Here is a 21,871-nt window from a genome sequence, read left to right on the forward strand (position 1 = left end):
TTGTGCCGCAGTTGGAAACTTGCTGCCTAGAAAGTTAGCTGAAGACTGTGGGCGTGTTTAGGTGGGAAGAAGCCTCCTAGTTTAGAGGCTGGCAAGGTAAATGGAGGCACAGGAAGGCCTTTCCCCGACCCCAGCTGACTAGTGTGTGACAGGACTGGGACTTACAGGCCGGGACAGCACCCCCACGTGATCTTGCTCATCTCTTACTTCAAGCCTGGGCAGGGACTAACAGTGAGGTCACTCTTTGCCCAGGGCCCTAGGGGCGTGTTCGGTGTTGGGACCCAGGGTTCAGATCTGACTTCTCCCTGCCTTTCATCTCCTTTTCTATGACCTGGTATCTCTTCCTAAATCCTGGAGGGATCACAGAGGGAGCCCTCAGCGGGAGGAGGCTGGCCAGGGTTCTTTTGTCTCTGAGGGTGGAGGATGGCACAGTTCAGGGATAGAGAGAAAGCCCCCCACCCTTTCAGGCTTCAGTTGAACAGAGTCACCCTGGGTGGAGTTCTTCACACATGTTAGAGTCCTCCCTTGAACCTGAGATTCCAGGATGTCAATATCCAGTCCCGTCCCACCTTTCTATTCTCTGTTCCCTCCCCAAGTCCTACACAGCCCTATATTCCAGTCCCACTGATTGTCAAGCGTTCTCACTCTTCTGTGCCTTTACAAAGGCTATTCCTCTGCCTAGGATAGTTTCCCTTCCTTGACTGGCTCCCCACCTTTACCTGCTGTGTGACTGTTGTGCACATTACTAAAGCATTCTATGCTTCAGTTCCCTGGTCTATAAAACAGAGCTAATAGTACTACCTAATTCCTAGAATTGTAGAGAACTACACAGTCCACCTATAGGGCTTAGAGCAGTGCCTGGCACATAGTGAATACTACTATTATTATTACCACCATCTGTGAGGGTCCTGAGGACTCCCCTCCAATATGTGGCATTTGCCCCGGAACACGATATTAGCATTCACTAAATGTTTGTGGCCTTGAATGCAACATCTTCCTTTGTGCTACCACAATAACCAACACATAGCTTTATCACAGAACTTATCACATCATATGGCAACTATTTCTTTACTTGTCTGCCTCACTGACTAGAAAGAACTCAAGGGCAAAGGCATGTCTTCAAGAACCTTATTTTCTCAGTATCTACTTCAATGGCTGGCCTTTAGTAGCTGGCCTCAGTAAGCACTCAATAAATGCTTCTTGAATGAATGCTGAATGCACCTCCATTCATTCAATAAGATTCTCCTCTTCTTTAAGGGTCCAGGGATTCTCCTGGCACTCTCTCAAAGACTGACAACACACAGAAACATCTTTCAAACTTTATTCACCTGTAAAAAACTTCACACACACACACACACACACACACACACACGGGGGGGGGGGGGGGCAGACCTAAGATCCCTGTTCCAATCCCCAGACTCACCTAGGGGGTCAGCACATACATTCCATACCAAGGTGACCCAGGACCACTATCCACTATCAGGGTCTGGGCACCAAAGGGGCAGGCAGGGGCAGTGTCCTAGGTTGAAGCTAGGTCTGTCTGGTTGGGGGCCTCCTTTGCAGGTCCATATGCCTTTTCCCAGCCTCACATTAGGGGTGTTCACAGCAGAGTGGCCTGTTCTGGGTGAGGGACTGGCTGTCGATAGGCTGGTAGCCGAGCCCTAGTAGCATCTCGGCGGCGGCGGAAGGCCAGGAATTCCTCCCGAAGGGCAGCACAGCGGGCCTCAGGGCCAGTAACATGGGCAGTGTTCAGGAGGCAGCCCTCCTCTGGAGTCTTCACACCTGCAAGAGGCGGGCAGGACAATGAGAAGAAGCCCTGAGGTTCACTGAGTGAAGAGTTCAGATGTGAAGCTCGTTAGGCCCTTCCAGTACAGATGGCCCAAGGGGGCAAGGCACAGTCTAGAGCAGAGGAGCCTGGGAGGCAGGGTCTGACTGGGAATAGATGGGTCCTAAGGTGGCAGGGGGGATGTGGGACAGCATGGCCGAGATGCCTGCCTTTCCCTGGGGCTCACACACCTAGCTCTGGCTCAGCTTCAGGTCTGAGCCGGGAGCTGGCCAAGCCCAGGTGCAACGTCTCCAGCAATTCCACGTCCCCAGGGAATTCTGAGTCCCACTCATAGTTCTCGTCCACAGATGTGTTCCTCCTATAAAAAAAGACAAACATATGGTGTGGGTGGAGGAATAGAAGCTGTTCAGAAAAGTCTGAATTCAGGGATCACAAACTCACATTAGGCCATGGGTTTCCCCTGAAAAATCCCTGGACCTCAGCAAAAGTTTCTAAAAGGAGACAAGGTTTCCCATTCCCAGGGTGGGAGTGGAGCAGAGAAGGCGCAGGGTATTGGGAGAGGGGTGAGGTCTGTGGCAGGACTGAGGCAGAGGTAGGGATGGGCAGGGACTGCTCTCACCTCTTGCTGACTGTCACCACATGCTCCCTTCGGGGCCATCTCTCAGGGCCACTGGCCCAGCTGCTGGTGTCTCCTGGAGCAGGGCTGAGGTAGCTGCCTCCAGCAGAGGGGGCTGTGGAGGGGGGCCGCAGGAACGAAGCGCTGCCTCGCCCGCTGCTCTGGCTGGTGAGGCTGCCTCGAGGGGCAGCAGGGAGAAGGCCTGGCAGCAGCCGCTCCCTCAGTGTCCAGTCAGCCAGGGCTGTGTAAGGGGGTTCTGCAGTGGCCCCAGCCCCTACCACAGCCCCAGGAATTGATTCCCTGGGGGACACAGGAGGGGTGTCTGGAGGACGAAGGAAAGATGAGGTGGGGCAGCGCCGGGTATCCATGTAATCTGGGGGTGCAGCAGGGCTGGGCTCCTCAAGAGGGGGCCAGTCCCCATCCACATTCATCTCTCGGAAGAAGGGCAGGCTCAGGTACTGGAGTAGGGGTCCAGGACCTGGCAAGGGACTGGGTGGAGCTGCTGGAGGGGGCGCCACAGGGCTGATGTCTTCAATGCAGAGGGGCTGGGGTGCCCCACTGGGGCTGCTGCTGCTACAGTCAAAGGACCGGGCGAGACACTGGGCTGGAGTCCGAGGTTCTGCCTGCTCCGGGCCTGACCTTTCCTGGGGGGCCGCCACAGTGGGCCCCATCACAAAGCGCCCATCTGGGCCCCGGCAAATGGGCTCCAGGGGTAAGGGTCCCCGGCTAGGCGGAGGATCTGGGTGGGGGCTGGGAGTTCCGGCAGGATCCCCCCAGAGCAGACTTTGGCGCAGGCTGGGAACTGGGGAACCCTGGAGCTTCAGCTTCGCCACGCTGTCAGGACTGCCTGAGCCCAGAGCAGAGCTGGGGAAGGACAGGAGATCAGGGTCTGTGGTAGGGGCAGGTCCCCCTCCCAGGAGCCAGCGTCAGGCCTTGAGAGGTTTGGTGAACAGAGCAGAGCTAGGGAGAACAAGCGAGGAAAGGACCAACAAGGTGGAAGGGGTGGAGGGAAGGCACAGGCCATACTGGACCGGCCTCAGGCTGGGGCCACTGCACACCCCTTCTTACCCTCTCCCACTTTTGTTCCTCTCCCACCCCTAACATCCCCCTAGTAAAGATGCAAAAAAGGAAGCAGAGGATACTGGCATGTACAATGGAAAAGCAGAAGAAAGCCAAGGAGGTGGAGGCACTTACGGTGCAGCTGATGTCCCGGTCGGAGAGAAGATAAGAGGTGGATCTGGAAGGGCACGAGAATAATAGGTGACACAGGCAAAAAACCAGGCCCTCCAGGCGCAGACTCTCTCACCCAACACCAGACGCCCAACCCCATCCGGGTGGGAAAAGCGTAGGCAGGACCAGATGCAGGACTAAGAGAATGCACCTGGATCACACAGGAGCGAGGATTTCCCCCCAGGTAGGAGGGGCTTAAGGAGGGGCGGGGCCTTTCGGTGCGCTAGGCCCAAGTGCGCAGGAGGAGGGCTGAGGGTGGAGGGGCTTACCTTGGCGGAGGCGCTTGCGGCGGCGGCGGGCAGCCCTGCGCCGGTTCATGAGGCAGGCGGCCAGAATGCTCACGAGGACGGCCACGCCTAGGAAGCAGACCCCCCCCACCACGCCGGCCAACACAGGCTGGGGCAGGAGACCCGGCAGCTGCGTGCGCGAAGGGTAGACCTCCAGACCTAGGCAGGGGGCCACGAGGGAGGGTCAGTGGACTCGGAGCCCCCCCACTACCCGCAAGCCCTGGGGCTCCTCCCTCACGCCAGGTGCTCACCAGAAGTGGAGACGTTGGCCGTGTTGCTGGGGTCGCTGACGTAGCTGCCTGCGAAGGCCACGAGGCGGAACTCATAGAGAACATCCTGCGATGGGGATGGAGTGCCAGGAGGGAGGTCAGGGCCCAGCACCGCCCATCCCAGCGGTGCGCGGAAAGACTGTGCAGGTGGGACGGAAGGGTGAGGTAGGATGCGGAGATGAAGAGCTCAAATCAAGATGAGAAGATAGGGTTTGGGGAATGGAGGAGGCTGCTCCCTGTATTGCCTCTCGCACATACCTTGATGAGGCCTGGTACCAGCAGCTCTGTTTCTGTGCCTGCCACAGCTGGGTCCAGCACCTCCCAGCCCTGGGAGCCTTGCCGTCCTTCCAAGACGTAGCCATCCAGTCTCTTAGGGACCAGCTCTGGGGGATCCCAATGCAGGAGTACCCCCCGGGGTGTCCTCACTGCCACCAGACCCCGTGGAGGGGACAGGGGAGGGGATATCTCTGTTGGAGGAAGCCTGGGTGCAGCTGGCGTGGTAGGAAGCCCTGCAGGGGACAGAAAGGCAGGTCAGAGCAAGGATTCCCAGCGCCCCTCCCCTGGCCTTCCACGACCCCAGTGCCCAACTCTTCTCCCAGAGCCCCTGAAGACAAGCTCAAATCATCTTCCACACACCCCTCTGGACCCTAAGCTGGCCAGCACCTCTGCCCCTTCCCACCCAGAACCTCCCATATCCTAACTTTCCTAGCAGCCCTTCCCCATCCTTGTCTCTGCTGTTCTGGGACTACAAGCCTCTCACCTTCAGGAGCAGACAAGACGATTTCGCTGAAGGGACCACTCCCCAGCTTGTTCTGAGCCAGCACGCTGAACTGGTACTGGGTGTGGGGCTGCAGCCCTGGCACTAGGAGGTGAGCAGCCCCCACAGGCACTGCCAAGGACACCCAGTCATGGTGCATTCGGTCAGGACGCTTGGCCCTGGGAGACATGAGGACACGGGGGGTACCTCGTTAGCTAGGTAGACCAGAAGATCTGGGGTCCAGAGATCTAACCAACTCCTCTCTGCTCAACCATCCAAGGTCTCAGGACCTTGGCCCTGAACTCAGAATCTGGAAACAGGGAAGCAGAGCCAGGACTGGTGAAGGACAGAGGGACAGAAGACAGGGCAGAAGGCCAGATAGGTTCAAGGAGGAGAGGAAAGGAGGCAAGATTGGCGCAGAGAAATGGCAGGAGCAGGTCACTCACAGTGGCGTGTACCAGACACTGAATCTCTGCAGATAGCCACCATCAAAGCCAGGCTCCCAGGAGACATTGGCACCCTTAGGCAAAGGCACCACGGACACATTGGTGACAACATGAGGGCTAGTGCCTGGGCAGGGGGGAATGGAGGAATGGTGGTCAGGGCCTGAGGGAGTGTAAAGAGTAGCAGGGGCCCCAAGGCCAGTGCCCTTCACCCATCATCATCCCAGGGGTCCCACACCCATGATCCCCTTTCTGGGCCTCCAAAAACGATTCCCATGTAATTTCTCCCAGCCCCTGGCCATCTCTCCAGCCACTAACCCAGCACGTAGACGTTGGTGGAGGCAGCCACTCGGGCCACAGCATTGCTGGCACTGCATTCCCAGTGCCCGTGGGCCTCCTTGGTCAATGGTCGCAGGATGAGACTGCTGTTGCTGTCCACCTGGGCCTGGCCTTGCAGCCCCCGGCCCACCTACAGAACCACTGGTGAGCCCTGAGGACACACGCAGCCACCCCTCACCAAGGGCGCCCCTCATCTCTCCAGGCAGCTCCAGTTCCTCCCCACCCTGCCTCTGACACCCCTCTCCTTCCCATACCCTCCCTCCCACAAAATGGCTGGGGCACAAGAGGCAGGGGTGAAGTGGGCACGGGTACAGGCAGAGCGGGCTCAGGAGCCTTACCTTGGCCCAAGAGACAACAGGAGGAGGGTCCCCTTGGGCGGAGCAGGGGATGAGCAGCTCCCGCCCTACTTCTTGGAAATATTCTTCCTTGGGCCGCTCTATAAAAGCCGGGGGAGCCTGCAAGCCAGGTCTGGCATTGGGAGGGGCCCTCTCTTACATCACCATCTAAGGTTGGCTACTCCCCCTCTCTGTGTTCCTGTCATGCCATGTCTCACCTCACTCTCTCTCACTCCCCCTAGCTAAACACTCACCAAGCCTGTCTCCACCTCATTCTCTCTCCATCTCTCAATTCTTCTGTGGCTCTGTGTCTGTTCCCCAGTGGGTAGGGGCTGGAGGGAAATGGTGGCATAGTAAGGGCTGGCAGGCTTAGGCAGGACTCTCAGTGATGTACAAACTTCTGCAGAACATTCTTCCTCCCAAAGCCCCAGAGAGGGAGGCAGCACGGTCAAGGTTAGTGAGAGTTGGGGTGGACAGGATATCTTACTTTTGGATGTGTGTGACTGATGTCCCACCTCCCAAGCACCACCTCTGCAGAAACCTCTGGGATGGCATCAGGCAGCTGCTGCCGTGGCCACCATGGGAAACAGACTTGGAAACCCCTCCCCATGTGTCTGCCCCGCCCCACCCCCATCAGCCTGGCCTTAGCGCCATCTCCAGCCATCTGACTCACTGTCACCACAGGCCCTCGCCCACCCCCGGCCTAACCTTGAGCAGCACGCGGGTCACAGGGGAGGGCCCGGCTGTACCAAGACTGTTGTAGGGGGTGCAGGAGTATTCTCCCAGGGCATCCTCGTTCCCCAGGGCGATGATCAATGAGCCTTCTGTGCCCTGGGACCAGCCAGGGAACTGGAAGGAAGAGGAGATGACAGCTAGAGAGAGGAGCTCAGCAGAGACAAGCCCGGGATGGCAGTACAAGAGAGGGGGCAGGACGAGAAACCCACAGCTATGCAGAGGACTCCAGCAGCTCCATGTCTAGGCCTGACCCCTCTCCGACTTCCAGCGCTTCCTTTCTCTCCTGCCTACAGAGGGACCCCTCCCAATAGTGTGAGGCTGTGACTGCACAACTCCAGGGGGTAACACTCACAGAAAACACACTGTGAATGGCCACCCCTGGAGTTGGGCTACATGGGGCTTCCTGCCTGCTGGGACTTCACCTGGCTCCCTTCCCAGCACTCCACAACGAAGTTCAACGTCTTCCACCCCACACCAGCTCCTATTTCTCTATTAAAGGGCCCACCGTCCTCCTTGCTGAAGTCTGCCTCCGCACGTTCCCTCACTCCCCCAGCGAAATCCTAAGCCAGTCATCCTGAGAGGTCCCTTTTGTCGGGGCATGAGCCCATTCATCTTCATGTCGTCCTCTCTAAATCAGACTCCACAACTCTCACCTGGCCATTTCAGCAGCTTCAGAACCCCTCTTCCTATGTCCAGTATCTCCTGCTACATTCCACTGGATAAGCTCAATCCCTGATCACAGCTCTGATGCTATCACACCAATGCTCAACAAACTCCAGCAGCTCCAACTGCCTGCAGACTTTTTTCTTAAACAGTCAACAAAGATATACTGAGTACTATTGTTGTAGAAGCCCCAGGTACACTACGATGAAAAGATGGCAATACTAGGCCTCAAAAAATGTATAGTCTCTGCAGACAAAAGATCCCAATTGCCTTGGAATGAGGCAATGGTAACCTGGCATTCACAGTTCTGCCTTTTGATGCCAACCTGTCTTTCCAGCTTTCTCTGCACCGTTCATGTCCCTACAGGCACTCCAGCTTCCACCCAATTGGATGATCCATGATTCCATAACACATGATTCCATAAACGCACTATACTACTTCCTGCCTCTTGACCCTGGTTTCTGCAAGGGAATGACTGTCTCCTCTTTGAGGCCCATCACCAGAGTCCCAGAATCTGTTGCTGGTCTAGCCTCAACCACCCTAAAAGAAAGGCATGAGCTCCATCCATGGCCTTCCAGACTGTGTTGCTGTCCTCTGCCCAGGCAGTGCCCACTTGAAGGATGGATGCCTCCTTGCCCCTGCCCCCAACCCAGTATCCCACACAGCACCTGGTAAGAAGTGTGTGTTCCCCGGGACACACAATTCCCCAATCATCACACGAAAGAACCTTCAGTTCTGCTTCTTGACTCTTTGCCATCATTTTCCCCAGAGATCATCTCTCTTCTTTCCCCAAAGAAGACACAAAACCACCACCTTAAACCATGGAAGTTTTTCCTCAGGGGTTTTAAGTAGTCTCCTATGCAAAATGTCTCATAACACAAATTAAATTCACAAAAGATGTGTCCCCAGTCACAGAATTGAATTAAACTGAGCTAACTCCACCCTGCTGTCCTGAGCAGAATAACACCAAGCTGTACTGCCCCAAGCCTGTACCTTGTCCAGCTGCAGGGCCTTTCCATCCTTGGTCCAGCTGACAAAGAGCAGTGGGGGGTTGGCACGAACCGGGCAGCGGATCACCCCCGGCATGCCTATGGGCAGGGGCGTCTCAGGAGGCATAGCTGTCACCTGGGCTGGGTCTGGGGGAAAGTAGTGGCAAGTTGGGGGAGAGGGGCTTGGCCTGGCCCAGGGGAAGGGAGCAGGCTGTGGGAGAAGCTGGGGTCAGGAGCTTACAGAGCACAGTGAGGTAGGCAGAGGCTGAGGGTGGATGCAGGAGGCCATTGCTGGGCACACAGGTGTAGCAGCCGGCATCATCAGGCTGGGTGGCCTGCAGCCGCAGGCTCCCGTCCACCAGAATCCGCACCCGGGACTGCAGGCGGCTGCAATGTGGCATGTGTGAGGAGGGGTCCAGGCCTTGCCCAGCCAAGTGGCTCTTCAGAGACTGTGAATTCCCCACCTCCACCCTCCTAATGAGGGTGACCCCACCTAATGTGGAAGACATTGGTGTTGTCCTGGAACCAGCTGTAGGTGAGATTAGCAGGGTATGCCTCAGCGTGGCAGGCCAAGGAAACATCCTGGGAAGCATTGACTGTGCAGTTCTTGGGGGGCACCACGATGACTGGGGGTCCTGTGGGGTGCACAAGGGGAGGAAGGTGGCCTCAGCCCACAGTCTTCCCAGAACCCTGAGGTCACCTCTGCAATCCTTCCCAGCTCTGCCCTCTGGAATCCTAGGGCTCGTTGTTACCGGGCTTTGGGGAACGGAAACAGAAGCTTCCCCCTGTATGTAACAAGAATTCATCCTCTCCCTGAGACCCATTCCTCTTTCCAAATTCTCTCTGTTCCATCAAGAGCAACCCCATTCATGCGGTTCCACTGCCTAGGAATGGTGTGTGTGTTTGGGGGAGTCAGTTTAACTCTGCTCATTTACCATTTGTATCCCTACTTGTCACCTCTTGAATTACTTCTCTGTCTCTGACCCTAACCCAGGTGCCCAATACCTCACCTCAAGATGCTGCAGCAGCCCCTGACTCCAGGCTCCCCTGTGGCTGCCACTCTAATCGCCATTCATAGAGAAACAGCCCCTTGAGCCACAGAACACTTCTGCTCAGGAACGTGCAACAGCACCTGGCTCCTACTACACTAAGCTCAAACCCAGCCGTGTGGACCCCTGAGATCCAAACCCTCCCTGCCTGGCCAGCCATCTTTCCATGTCAGCCCTCATGAACTCTTTCAGGTCAGTGTGGGCAGCTGACTGTCCCCCATCTCCATGCCTTTGCTCCCTGCACCCCCGGTCTGGAATGTCCCTCCCAAGGGCCTGGCCACACCACATACCTCCTGCAAAAGCACCTCTGCTACTACAGTTCCACTACTTCTTCCCCTCTCTGGGCCGGTACCGCATGAGCAGTCAGTAAGAAGAGGTCATGATGCGAGCTGACACAACAGAGCACTGACTGCATGCGGGACACTGAGTGCTAAGCACTTTACCTGCACGACCTCATTTAATCCTGACCAAAAGCTTGGCGGTGGGAATTGTCTCCATTTTATGGATGAAGAAATGAAGGCTCAGAGGCAGAGAGATTGTGAGGTGATTGCCCAAGGACAGCAGGAGGGGCAACATTCCCATTAGGCTTCCTTATGCCACAGACGACACTTTAACCATTACCCGGCACTGCCTTTCTTACAGTACCACGGACAGCAACACTTCCCTGTTTCCCCAATTAGTCCCACTTCCCCACAAAGATAATAGGCTCTATGAAGGCACAGTCCAGGCCTTCTACTTCTCAGTTTCCCTTCTAAAGGAAGGATCTTGGCCAGGAATTCCATGTGCCTGTGACTGGGCTCAGCTGGACCTAAGTAAATTCTTGTAACAGACCTGAGAGGTAGACATGAGTCTCTCTATAAAGATGAAGAAACTGAGACTCAAGGAGTTAGCCGATTCACAGCCTAACACAAGCACCCATGTCCTTTCCACTATAACACACTACTAGGCACTAAGATCACTTTGTCTGCTTACCGAGCCTTTTAAAATTAAGGTGCTGGTTTCAGAGCGACAGCCTGCATTGGGAGCCCCCTCAGCTTCCACGGGCCCTGCCGTCAGGCACAGATCTTCCTATCTTGCTGTGAACCAATTCAGCCATAGGTCACAGCCCCCTTGCATAGGTAACCCTGGAGCCCAGCCCTCCCGCCAGAGAGCACCTAGCACTAGCAGCTGGGTGGCGTGGGTGGCGCTGCCCTCAGTGCTGGAGGCTTGGCAGGTGTAGACCCCAGAGCTGCCTCGCTCTACCCGGCGGATCCGCAGTGTCCCGTTCTGCACCTAGGGAAGGAGTGGGTGAGGAAGAGTCCTTTCCCCTGCCAGCCTCAGATCCTGCACTTCTGAGGCTGGCCAGCAGAGGGAGGCAGCACCCCAGGCTCGGGGCAAACAATGCCAACCCCCTCTCCTGGCCCATCTTCCAGCCTGGCCTTTGCCTCCTCTGTCCTCTGGCCCCACTGCCAGGCCCCCACCGTCCCTTCACACTCTATATGGCTCATTCTATCCATCCCCAGGACTCACTTGCACCTGGCCCTGGCCTTGGCCCTGGCCAAGGTCCTTTCCTCGGAGCTTCCACGTCACACGAGGCAGGGGGCTGCCACGGGCCACACAACGCAGGGTCACAGGCTCCAGTTCCTGCACTTCCAACACAGCAGGAGGTGTCTCCTGGAATTGAGGGGGCGCTGCAAGGGAGACAGGCATCGGGGCCCCAGAGGGGCTGTCAGCGCAAAGAGCAGTGTCTGAGGGCCAGGGAGATGACTCAGGGCTCCAGCCTGCTGCCCTGCCCACCCACCAGCCCCGCCTCAAAGGAATGCTCAGCCCGGGGCCACCCTGTCTGCTGCACCCGGGCCAAGTGAGGATTCTATCAACCCACCCCCACACACTGGCCTGGGGTTGAACCCAGGCTAGATGTCCAGAGCCGGCGGGGAGAGCCACGTCCCCTCGGGAGGAGCACTGTTCTGGGAGTGAGGAGGGCTGGGTCCTAGACTCTGCTCTGCCACTAATCAGTGGCATGACCCAGCCTCACCTATGCAGTGGGAATGATTATGACCTCCTTCCTACTTAGGAGTGAGACAGAAATAATAAGGGCCTGGGTGAAAAGGTATTTTGAAAACACAAAGTGCTATGTGTATGTAAGCTGTGTTTCACTCAGGGCCCAAGAGCCCCCTCTCTCCCACCCACTTCCCTGGCCAGGGAAGCAGGAGGGAAGAGAAAGAGGGAGTTCCTGACACAGAGCCTAGAAGACTGATTGGATTTATATTTGAAGAACTGAAAAGGGCAGGAGTATGGGGGAGGGGTGAGATGCAACTACTAAGTGAGCAAACAAGGACTCTTAGGAAGGGTGGGGCATCGGAGTTGTTTGTGGGATAGAAATAGAACTCTCTCTTCCCCTTTCTCCCACCAGCCAGAGGTCCCCATCCTCCTCCTCCCTGTCCTTCTCCACCACCTGCCCCGCAGCCTCATACAATTGACTGTCAGATGCACCCAGGAGCCGTTAGCAAAATCGTCTTCAGGGATGTGCTGGTCCAGGAAGAACACGCGGCACTCGTACCAGCCCTGGTCTTCCACCCGGAGACCCTCAATCTGGAGAGAGGCCCCCTTCTGCAGCCGGACTCGTCCTGGGGGAGGAGCCCTGAATCAAGGGTGCTGAAGGAACCCCATGGAAGCCCCAATCCCCTGGTCACACTGGTAATTCTTAGAGGTCAGAACAGGCTCAGTCTCTCCCAATTACTCTGAGAGTGTGAGGTCCACAGAGATGCAGATGGGGTTGGGGTCATTCAGGACAGGTCCCTCCATTCAGCCCCTCTGACCGCTCTTGCCGTTCAACAGCTGGGACCCTGTCTACACAAAGAGAAACCAAGGGGAGAGCAGGTGGACAAAACCTTCCCCCTGAACTGCACTCGGCGTCCAGGACTGTTGGGGAAGGAGGTGAAGAGCCAGCACGTAGTCTCCTCTGGACTCTTACAGGATCTGGGCTTTTTTTGTAGGGGAAGGTGTGAGCTCCTGGGAGTACTCCTGATAGAGCATTGTTTCCCTGAAAACCTCAGCAGTGTTTGAGGCCCTAGCAGGGGAACCCAGACCCCGCCTGCCAAAGCCCCTAATCCCTCAGGGCTATTATCAGCAGCCTAAGCGCCTTAGGGTGGCCAGAGTCCAGCCCAGCAAGCAGCAAAGTCAGCAGCCTCCTCGCCCCATCCTTTCCATGCCCCGGGGCACTCAGGCCCCAGCAGGCTGACCACATACAGTTCCACAAAGCCACACAACCACAGCACAACCAGACACCTCAACCCCGCTCTTAGTCAGCATCCACACCACACTGCCAGGCTCAGACCGAGGGTGCCTACCCAAGCCCTCAGCACCCTCCCTGGATGCAATTGTGCACCCCAAACGGCTTCATGGGTCCCTGGCAGTGTAGCCTCGTGATACAGGCACACACTTGGGAGCCAGATAGACCTAGGCATGAGTCCAGCTCGACTGTGTACTCTTTTGGGCAAGTTACTTAACCTCTCTTACCTCATCTGTAAAAAGAAGAGAAACAAAATTAAGGTGGGGTGGAGGAGAGAAATAACGTAGGGAAGGCATGTAGCTTGGTGCCTGGTATCACTGGATGCTCAAATAAAAGTTGTTGAACAAATAAATGAGGTCTAGAAATCAGAAAGCTGCACTCAAGTCCTGGCCCTGGCCCTAAACTGATCACACATCATCTTCCTTTTCTCTCCCTGCATCAGTGAACAGCACCACCACACACCAAGTTACCTTATCAGGAACCTGGCATCTCCTAGATTCCTCAGTTACCTCCCATGACTACTTGCTCATTAGGTTTTTCAAATCCTACCTCCTAAACATTTCCCCTTCTCTGCTGTCCTCACCTTTACACGTGTGGCGTGTCTCACCTGGGTTTCTCCAACAGCCTACTTGCAGGTCTCCCTGCCTCCAGCCTCCTCCCCTCTACATCACATTGCTCATCCCCACCTTGACCTCCGCTGTGAACAAATGGAACTTTCTTTTTTTTTTTTTAGAGACAGGGTCTCACTCTGTTGCCCAGGCTGGAGGGCAGTGGTTTGATTGTAGCTCACTGCAGCCTCGAACTCCTGGGCTCAAGTGATCCTTCTGCCTCAGCCTCTCAAGTAGCTTGTTTACAGGCAAGTGTCACCATGCCTGGCTAATTGTTTAACTTTTGAAGACAGGGGTCTTGCTATGTTGCCCAGGCTAGTTTCAAACTCTTGGCCTTAAGGGATCCTCCTGCCTCAGCCTCCCAAAGTGCTGGGATTAAGCTGTGAGTCACTGTGCCTGGCTGCATTTTCTTAATCTTATGTTGTATGCAAATATTGCTCCAAGTCCCTTTGCATAGCGTCCACCCCAGCTCTTCCTAATACTAGAAATTCCGAAGCTGTGAATGTGCTCAGCCCCTGCAATTTGCTTCCATTCTACCTCTAGAGTGATCTATTTCAGAAAGAAGAGAAAAGAAGGATCAAGTTGAGGCAGGCTTTGTGATCTTAGGCAACAGTCTTTTTGTACTTAGAATGAGTTCCAGGGTGTGGATTCTCTAGGATGGGTGGACCTGCTTAAAGGGCTAGGTGTTGAAATCCCCACCCGGGAGATAAGACTAGGCCTAGCGGGTAAATATTTAACATAATCATACCCTTCTACCTACTGTCAGGATTCCTCAAGAAGGCTAATCTGCCTGGCTGCTGAACCCTGCAGACCCCAGACTGCAACCTCTTCTATGTCCCACATGACACTTTTCATTATTGTGATCTTCTAGCTCCACAAAGAAGGAAGAAGAGGGAAGGAAGATTGAGTGTGGAATACGGGCCATGTAATATTAGGCGTTGTCACCATATTTAATCCTCCCAAGAATTCTATTGTAGCTTAAGGAATTAAAATGTTAAGTTTCTTTCCAAAATCACATGGCTAGTAAGTGACAAAGCCAGGCTTCTTTCTCCAGACGCAGCATGCTTTCCATGGACACGGGTGTTAGGACAAAGTGCTGTTCAGGGCACTGGGTGTAATCGGTATATTCTCACTTGGGAGATGCTGGTAGCCAATGGGTAACAGTGCAAATGTTACTGAGAATATCCAAAGAAGCATACTGCGTGTCCTAGCTTTTCTGACAGTTGGACTGCTAGACCTGTAGTGTTACAGAAGAACAGGAAGATCTCCGGCAGGGCAGCCCTGAGTCCTCTTGAGTCCTGGGCCCACCTCCTGGAGGCCTCCCTCCACCTGCAGGGCTAAAGCCTGTTGACTTCAGATCTTCCCGTATGCAGGAGTGTGAAGAAAACAGGAGACACAGTCTCTGCTCTCTTGAGCTCTCAGAAGGCAGGGAACCCACAGTCACCTAAATGGGCAAGTTCATGTCCACACATTCACAAAGAAGTTCAAAAAATGGTGCTAACTGCACCCAGACATTGCACTATGAAGCAAGAGGAGTAAGGAAGGCTTCTGGGAAGCTGTGACTGGGCAGAGGGTTAAGAATAAAAGGTGGTGAGGGGAGGTGACTAGAGCAAGCAGGGGAGTTCTAAGTGGAGAATGAGGTCACTGATTTTTATCAAACAACTCAGGGCAGAGAAAAAAATGCACGTCCCTTCTGCTATGTGGGGCATCTTGAAAATCCCAAGAAATACAGCACAAAAGTCCATCCCGCCATTTTGGTGAGTTGGTCTAAGATCCACCTTAGGAAAGCTGGTGTCGACTAAGCCTAACCTTCCTTCCGGAGGCCTGGTCATGGGTTCACACCACATAGGCACTGTACGGGCACAGGCCGGGACACTTTACACACGGCAGCTAACTGAATCCTACTCTTTAGTCCTAGCTTGTTTTGTATTGCTTTCACTCCATGGCACTCGTTGATAAATCCAGTCCCCTCTGCTAGATGCTTCTAGAGTCCTCAAAGATGGGAAACCTTCCCTTCTGTGTGGTCCCTAATCCTCCAACAGTCTCTGTCAGGGTTCCGCACACATTCTAGACCACCAGCCCCACAACAGTCCCTGGCCCATCTCCCCTTCACTGCCCAGAGGGTTTATGACAGAAGAGCATTGTCCTTAGCAACCTCTACCTTCTGTTGCTTAGCAACTGCAGTTCTGAGTCCCCTACACAAAGGCTGAGAGGCCCCTTCCACACTGTGAGGCAGTAAAAGGGTTAGTGGGCTCAGGGGTCTCCCTCAGGTCTCAACTCCCTCGGCCAGAGGGCCCGACCAAGAGCTCCAGACTGAGGTAGGGGTGTGAACAAAGGATAGGAGTAGAGAGTAAGTCCCAGAGGCTACTGCTCACAGCCCCTGCAACTCAAGCAACAGCACAGACAGAAGGAAGACCCACAGGTAGACAAAGTTGCTAACCATCCAGTGGCTTCAGGCCTGAGGGACCTCAAGGCAGGACACAAGCTGGAGAGAAGGAAGAGCTTCAAGTCTCCCTGGTGGAGTCCCAGGAAAAGCCCCTCTCTCTTCCGCCTCCCCTTGCCTTGCCCTCAGTCAGGCAACATTTTGAATCTGTCCAGCCTCAGCCCGGCAGCCCAAGACCCCTCCCAGGCCCGGGCAGGCGGAGGCAGGGAGGGAGGGCTGGTGGGTACAGCCGTTTTTTCTCCACTGGTGCTAATTGGGGCCCGCTTTCATCCATTCCCACAGGGCTTGTGTAGACACATACACTCCCACCAGGCTGTTTGCCAATAACTGCCCCCAGTTTGAAAATAAACTTCCCTTCTGCATCACCTGCCTGCACTTCCTCCCCTCTCCGCTCAGCCCGCCCTGTGGCAAGGCTCAGCCAATCCCAGGGTTTCCCTCAAGATTCAAACTAAAGAGGGAAAAGGTGGGGGTCTCCCCATCAAAATCCTCCCAGGTGGCCTTTCCTGGGTCTCCCCTCTCTGAAGAGGAGGCAACAAGACTCTCTCTCAGCCCTAGCCCAGACCCGTCCTCAGGGCCTCCTGCACACTGCCCTCTGAGACCTGGCACTAAACCGCTTAGATTAAGGCTCCATCCGGATTAGGAGGAAGCAGAGCCATTGTAGCCATTCTAGGGAGCCAGCTGGGGTGCAGCAGAAGGCGCCCAGGGAGGCTACACACGATTTTAAGTCCCAACAGGTGCCACCTAAAGCAGCAACCCAGGCCAGCCCCATTCAGTCACTGACCTTTGGGGAACCTGGGCCCTCCCCAGCCACCCTCTCCGTACACCTGTGCTTCTCTACTCAGGAGCAGGCTGAGTGCCCCTGGAAAAGCAGAGAGGTCACAGCCGCACCCATCCTGCTGCCCCATCAGCCCATTCCCTAGAAGACTTGAATCCCTGAGCTAGCATTTAAGGTGATGGGGAAGGGGGAGAGGGCAGAGGAGTGAGCAGGTAGTAGAGCCAGGACCAAGGTAGGGCCAAATGGGGAGACTACAGATCAGGATGAAGTCTGGGAGGTTTCATGATGAGATCTAGAAAAAGCAGTTACAAAATTAGAATGGATACTTGGAATAGGGCTACAGGATCTCCTCTGGAACAGACCACGTGGAGTCCTAAATAGCACAGCTATAATAGTGAGTGTGAGTGTGTGTGTGTGTGTAAATGAATGAATCTTTCAATGAATTAACACTGCTTGGGAGCACAACCATGCTTGTTAAGCAGAGTTAAGGCAGCAGGGCTGGAGATGAGATCAGGGCAGGGACAGAGCAGTTCACAGGAGGCCTTGCCCAACTCTACCCAGTCCACCTTTCTTGCTGATACCTGCCTACCTCCCACCTGAGGAGAACTCTTACCCACGTAATCAGGGTCAATTCTGGGAGAGTAGAGGCCGAACTGGATGAAGATGGGAAGCAGGAATCCAAAGCGCAGCCACTCGATGACATGCAGGGGGGGCCGGCCGGCCGGGGGCAGCAGGTCACAGCCCAGCACCACACTCTCCCCAGCCCGGCCCACCACCGATACCACCTCAGGCTTCCCTCGACCTGCATGATGGGTGGCATGAGGGCACAACGGGGGGCCACGGTCAGTGCTGGGAGGGGAGGTGCCATCAGTATCTCTGTAGGCACCTTAGGACTTTGGGTGACTGGAGAAACCCCCAGTTCAGCTTCTCCAGAACCAGCCCTATTCCTCCCCTGCCCTCACATGCTCAAAGAGGAACCCTTGAGGAACACCCCCATACCCACCCCAAGGCTAACAGGGTGTTCTTGAGCCCAGGAGTCGAGCTTACCGTCAGCCCCCTGGCTGATAACCAGGCTGAGGACGGCCAGGCCGAGGCACCACACCATAGCCCAGCTGGCCTGCTCGCCCAGCCCCTCCTATCCACAGGGGCCCAGATGGAGGGGCCAAGGGATGTCCTTCTGATCAGCTCAAGGAACAGGTTTCAGCTCTCACTCATCTGTACAGTGAGGGCTTGGCTCATGTAACACCCGAGGAAGCTGCTCTCCGGAGAACCACCAGATCTAAATGCAAAGTGCAAGGCAACATGCAGAGTTGGCCAATACTGGAGCCCAGAAGAAACCCCACCATTAGAGAAAGGCACTGGGAAGAAAAAGGAGGGAGGAGCGTAAGTAAGTGGGGGGTAGGGGGAAGGGGGGAATCTTGAAGCCCTGAGGAGTAAGAGCAGGAGTAGGAGTACTGGGAGAATGGTGAGTGCTGAATGCAGAGACCAGAAAGGTGAGGAAATAGGGGAGGTTGGGAGAGCTGGGAAGGTCTTAGGAAATGCGGAAGGATTCTGGGGACGCCTGCTTTCTGAGTCTTGAAAAACTAAGCCAGAAGAGAACTGGGGTTCCTTATATACTTGGAAAAAGATTTTTGAAGGAAGTATGGTAGATCAAGACTTTCATGGCCCAGCGTTCTCTTGCTTCTTTCCTTACTCTTGATGCTTACAACGTATAGCAGCAAGATGGAACCAGTGCTGTCACCTTCACCTCACTGTGACAAATAAGGGCCCTGAGGATCTCTGTTCAGAGGCAGAGAACCAGTCAAGGGCAAATCCAGGGCCCTTAACCCTCAGAAAGTGGTCCCCAGGACACCCCCATACAATCCCTTGTCCTATTTCCCCGGCTTCTATGAAAAACTCTGGAAGCTGGGGACCCAAGGCCTTTCTCCATTCAGTCTCCCTACACTGCTTTGGCAATGAGTGAGGCACTTGGGAGAGGAGGAGCTGCCTCCCCCACCTGCCGGTATGGGGGGCCCAGGCAGCATCCTCCAGGTCTGGACAGGTCCTGGGGCTGGCAGCTGGCACAACTTCCTCATGATACTGCCAAGCAGCCCTCCCACTGCCAGGCACCACCACCGAAGGACCTCACCCAAATCCCTCCCACTCACTCCCCTCCAATATCTTCAGGGTGGCGAGGTTTGTCAGGCTCTCTCTTCCCCAACCCCAGGCATGGTCCAAAAAAAAGCCTGTGAGTCCCTGAAGTGTACAAAATGAGCCCTGGGGCATGGAGGGTAGGAGCTCCTGACAGCCCCACAGATCCTAGGGCAGTCTCAGAGAGCCAGAGGGTCCATGCCAGGGCCCGGCGCAGCCAAGTGGACTCTGCTCTGAGGCCTCCAACCCACCCTTGGCCACAAAGTTCAGGATAGACTATAAGACATCCTCCACAGAGTCTGATCCTTTCCTCTACATAATGATCCTGTACCGTCTAACTTCTGGCAATTCACTAGCAACAAAGCCCCCTGTTTCCCACTGCCTCCAGGCAGCTCTCCCATACTTCCCTGAAAAACCTTTTTCCAAGTATATAGGAACCCCCTAGTTCTCTCCTGGCTGTTTTCCAAGACCCCGAGTAACTAGGTATCCCTAGAATTCCTCTGAGTCTCCTAATATCTTTCCAACTTCCCCGGCCTCCACTATTTCCTCACCCTTCTAGTCTCCTCACACACCACTCCCTCATCCTCCCATTATTCCCTTTCCAGTTATCGCTACTATGCACAGTCCCCCCACAATTCCAGCTTCTCGCACCAGATCTCCAATTGCAGCAGGCCCCCTGCGCTACAAGGAACTCCCTTCTGGTCTCCCCGCCCCCCAGCCACTTCTCCCCATCTTCTGCTGCCGAGAATTCTCCTCCCTGGGATTCTCCTGCCTCAGCTCACAATACAATTCTGATACCCCACCCCCAACAATTCCTTTCTCCCTCGCATTCTACGGTCCCCTGGAACTCCTCCTTTCTCTTAGAACCCACCAAGAACTCCCCCACATTGCCTCCAGAACTCCTGCAGTTCTCCGGGAACCCCCACCCACCCGCCAAGAATTCCACTTCACTCCCCAGAACTCCCCTAGTTCTGCTCCCCCAACGAATTCCACTTCTCTCTAGAACTCCCCGCTTTCTCCTGTCCCCCATAACTTCGCACTACTCTCCATGCCCCCGCCAGCACCCCCACTTCTATACCCCCAGTACGCCCCCTCCCTCACCTGCTCCGCACCGCTCTGCTCCACTCTCGCCGCTACACAATAGGGGGCGGACCCGCCTCCCCGCCTCGGATGCCCCGAGCGCCTCGCGTCGCCCTGGAGACCGCCAATCCCCCTCCCGCGGCGGCCAATTGGAGCCGCCAGAGGCGCGTTGAGGCGGGCGGGACCCCTGAGCGGCCTGGGAGTTGTAGTTTCAGGAGGGAAGGGTTCGGCGGCACGTGGGCTCAGGTCGCCCCCTCGTGGACCTCTGCACAGCCAAGCGTGGAAAGGCCGGTGGGTCGCTTCCCGCCGCCAGCAACAGGGGCCGCCGGCTCCGGCCAGCGCTCCAGGGCTGCGGGAGCTGGCCCCTTGCCGTCCTTCTTTCGGCGACCCTCTCTGCTCCCTGAACGGGCGCGCCACAGAGGCGGCAGCAAGGGTTGAAATCTGAGCCTGGGGGCAGGAGCACCAGGCGGGGAGCATGACTCCCCGCCCTCCTCCCAGGGGATCCACCCAGGTTCCGGGCTCATCCGATCTCCTCCCCCATCCCCATTTCCACCTCCACCCATTGCTTCTCTAGCAGGACTGGAAATACCTGTCTGCATTGGCGAGCTCCCAAATCTTGCCCAGGCGCCTCCCACCGTGTGCAGCTGGGGAAGTCTGCTCTGAGCGTGGGGTTGCCAAGTCAGCTCCCGAGGCAGCTCCGGCACCAACGACCCAGAGAAACAGGCCCAGAGGGGAGAAACGACAGATATCCTGACACAGGAGATTGAAAGGGAGGAATGAAATAAAAGATCACTTACTGGACCACTGCAGGGTGCCAGATCCTGGACTAGATGCTTTATAACTCCTGTGTAAACTTCACAGAAACCCTGCGAAGTAAGTAGAGCTCCCGTTGACTAATAAGAAAACTGAGGCTCAGGGAGCTGAAGTAACTTGGCCCAGGCTTTCCCATCTAAGATATGGCAGAGCTGGATTGAGACCCAACCCAAACTTCATCAAACCCACTCCCTAGGAGACATCACCCTCAGACACAAAGATATCTTGCATATCTTGCCCCTCAGAGAGTCCACCTCCTCAGCTTGGTGATGCTGTAGGGATGCAGGGTTGGTTTAAGCAATCATTGCCTGTCCAGGTCCTTGCCATTCAGTTGGCTCCCTTGGAAGCCTTCCTTGAAAGTAACATGCTGATCTCATCCCAATCTGAAGTACTGAGACTCAAACCGGGTGCACCATGCATCAGACTCACAGAATCATTGCTGTAACATCATGAGAGACCCTCCGGGATGGGCCTAAGCACTGCTTGGCCCCAGAATCCCTGGCACATCATTTCTCCATGTAGTCATCCAAGCCCCTATCTGATTACATCCTAGTCCAGGAAGCTCAGCACTACTGTGGTACCCATTCTATCCTTAGTAAGCTCTGCCTGCTGGACAGTTCTTCCAGGTGTAAAGGTTTTAGTGCTTTTGGGTGACTGAGATGGAAGAGGCAGGAGCAGTGGGCCAGTCTCTTCCACCATCCCTCCCACAAATACTCCCAAAGTAGCAGCTTTTCAACAATGCTTTTCAATGTAATACACTGATCTATTGATAAAACTATAATGGAAACATGTTAACGAATGCAGCATGGAAGCAAGGCTAGAAGAAATGGTCAAAGAGCGAAGTGGTTTTGTTTGTTTGTTTGTTTTTGAGGCAGAGTCTCGCTCTGCCTCAAAAACTCACACCTCAGGAGTGCAGTGGCACGATCTCAGCTCACTGCAACCTCCACCTCCCGGGTTCAAGCGATTCTCCTGCTTCAGCCTCCCAAGTAGATGTGATTACAGGCACCCGCCACCTTGCCTGGCTAATTTCTGTATTTTTAGTAGAGATGGGGTTTCACCATCTTGGCCAGGCTGGTATTGAACACCTGACCTCGTGATCCACCCGCCTCGGCCCTCCCAGAGTGCTGGGATTACAGGTGTGAGCCACTGCACCCGGCGGAGTCAAGTGTTTTTTAGTCTTTGGATCCTTACCAATCATTGGGAAGGATCTCCCTCCCCCGTGTTAGAATTGGCCACACCTCTGATCTGAACTG

General features: G+C 55.3%; 1 protein-coding gene across 4 annotated transcripts; it reads right to left on the bottom strand.

Moving 5' to 3' along the window:
- Positions 1–1,307: 1,307 nt before the first annotated feature.
- On the bottom strand, positions 1,308–20,380 carry IGSF9 (immunoglobulin superfamily member 9). 4 transcript variants are annotated; one of them, XM_009184561.3, is made up of 22 exons: positions 19,827–20,380; positions 17,643–17,874; positions 17,209–17,397; positions 11,952–12,104; positions 11,008–11,168; positions 10,653–10,770; positions 8,943–9,084; positions 8,691–8,836; positions 8,454–8,596; positions 6,771–6,911; positions 6,317–6,394; positions 6,066–6,182; positions 5,707–5,857; positions 5,392–5,515; positions 4,949–5,124; positions 4,447–4,697; positions 4,171–4,255; positions 3,902–4,078; positions 3,597–3,639; positions 2,406–3,266; positions 2,017–2,144; positions 1,308–1,782 (listed from the first exon to the last, which is right to left on the bottom strand). In XM_009184561.3, the coding sequence occupies exons 2-22, from the start codon at positions 17,698–17,700 to the stop codon at positions 1,601–1,603; spliced, it is 3,624 nt and encodes a 1,207-aa protein (XP_009182825.1). In that variant the 5' UTR covers positions 17,701–17,874; positions 19,827–20,380; the 3' UTR covers positions 1,308–1,600. The 4 variants fall into 4 exon arrangements, with proteins under 4 accessions (XP_009182825.1, XP_009182795.1, XP_003892943.1 ...); XM_009184531.3 differs by having other exon boundaries at positions 4,171–4,327; XM_003892894.4 differs by lacking the exon at positions 6,317–6,394.
- Positions 20,381–21,871: the final 1,491 nt, after the last annotated feature.

The sequence above is a fragment of the Papio anubis genome, chromosome 1 (genome assembly GCF_008728515.1).
Source record: "Papio anubis isolate 15944 chromosome 1, Panubis1.0, whole genome shotgun sequence".
Classification (NCBI taxonomy): domain Eukaryota; kingdom Metazoa; phylum Chordata; class Mammalia; order Primates; family Cercopithecidae; genus Papio; species Papio anubis.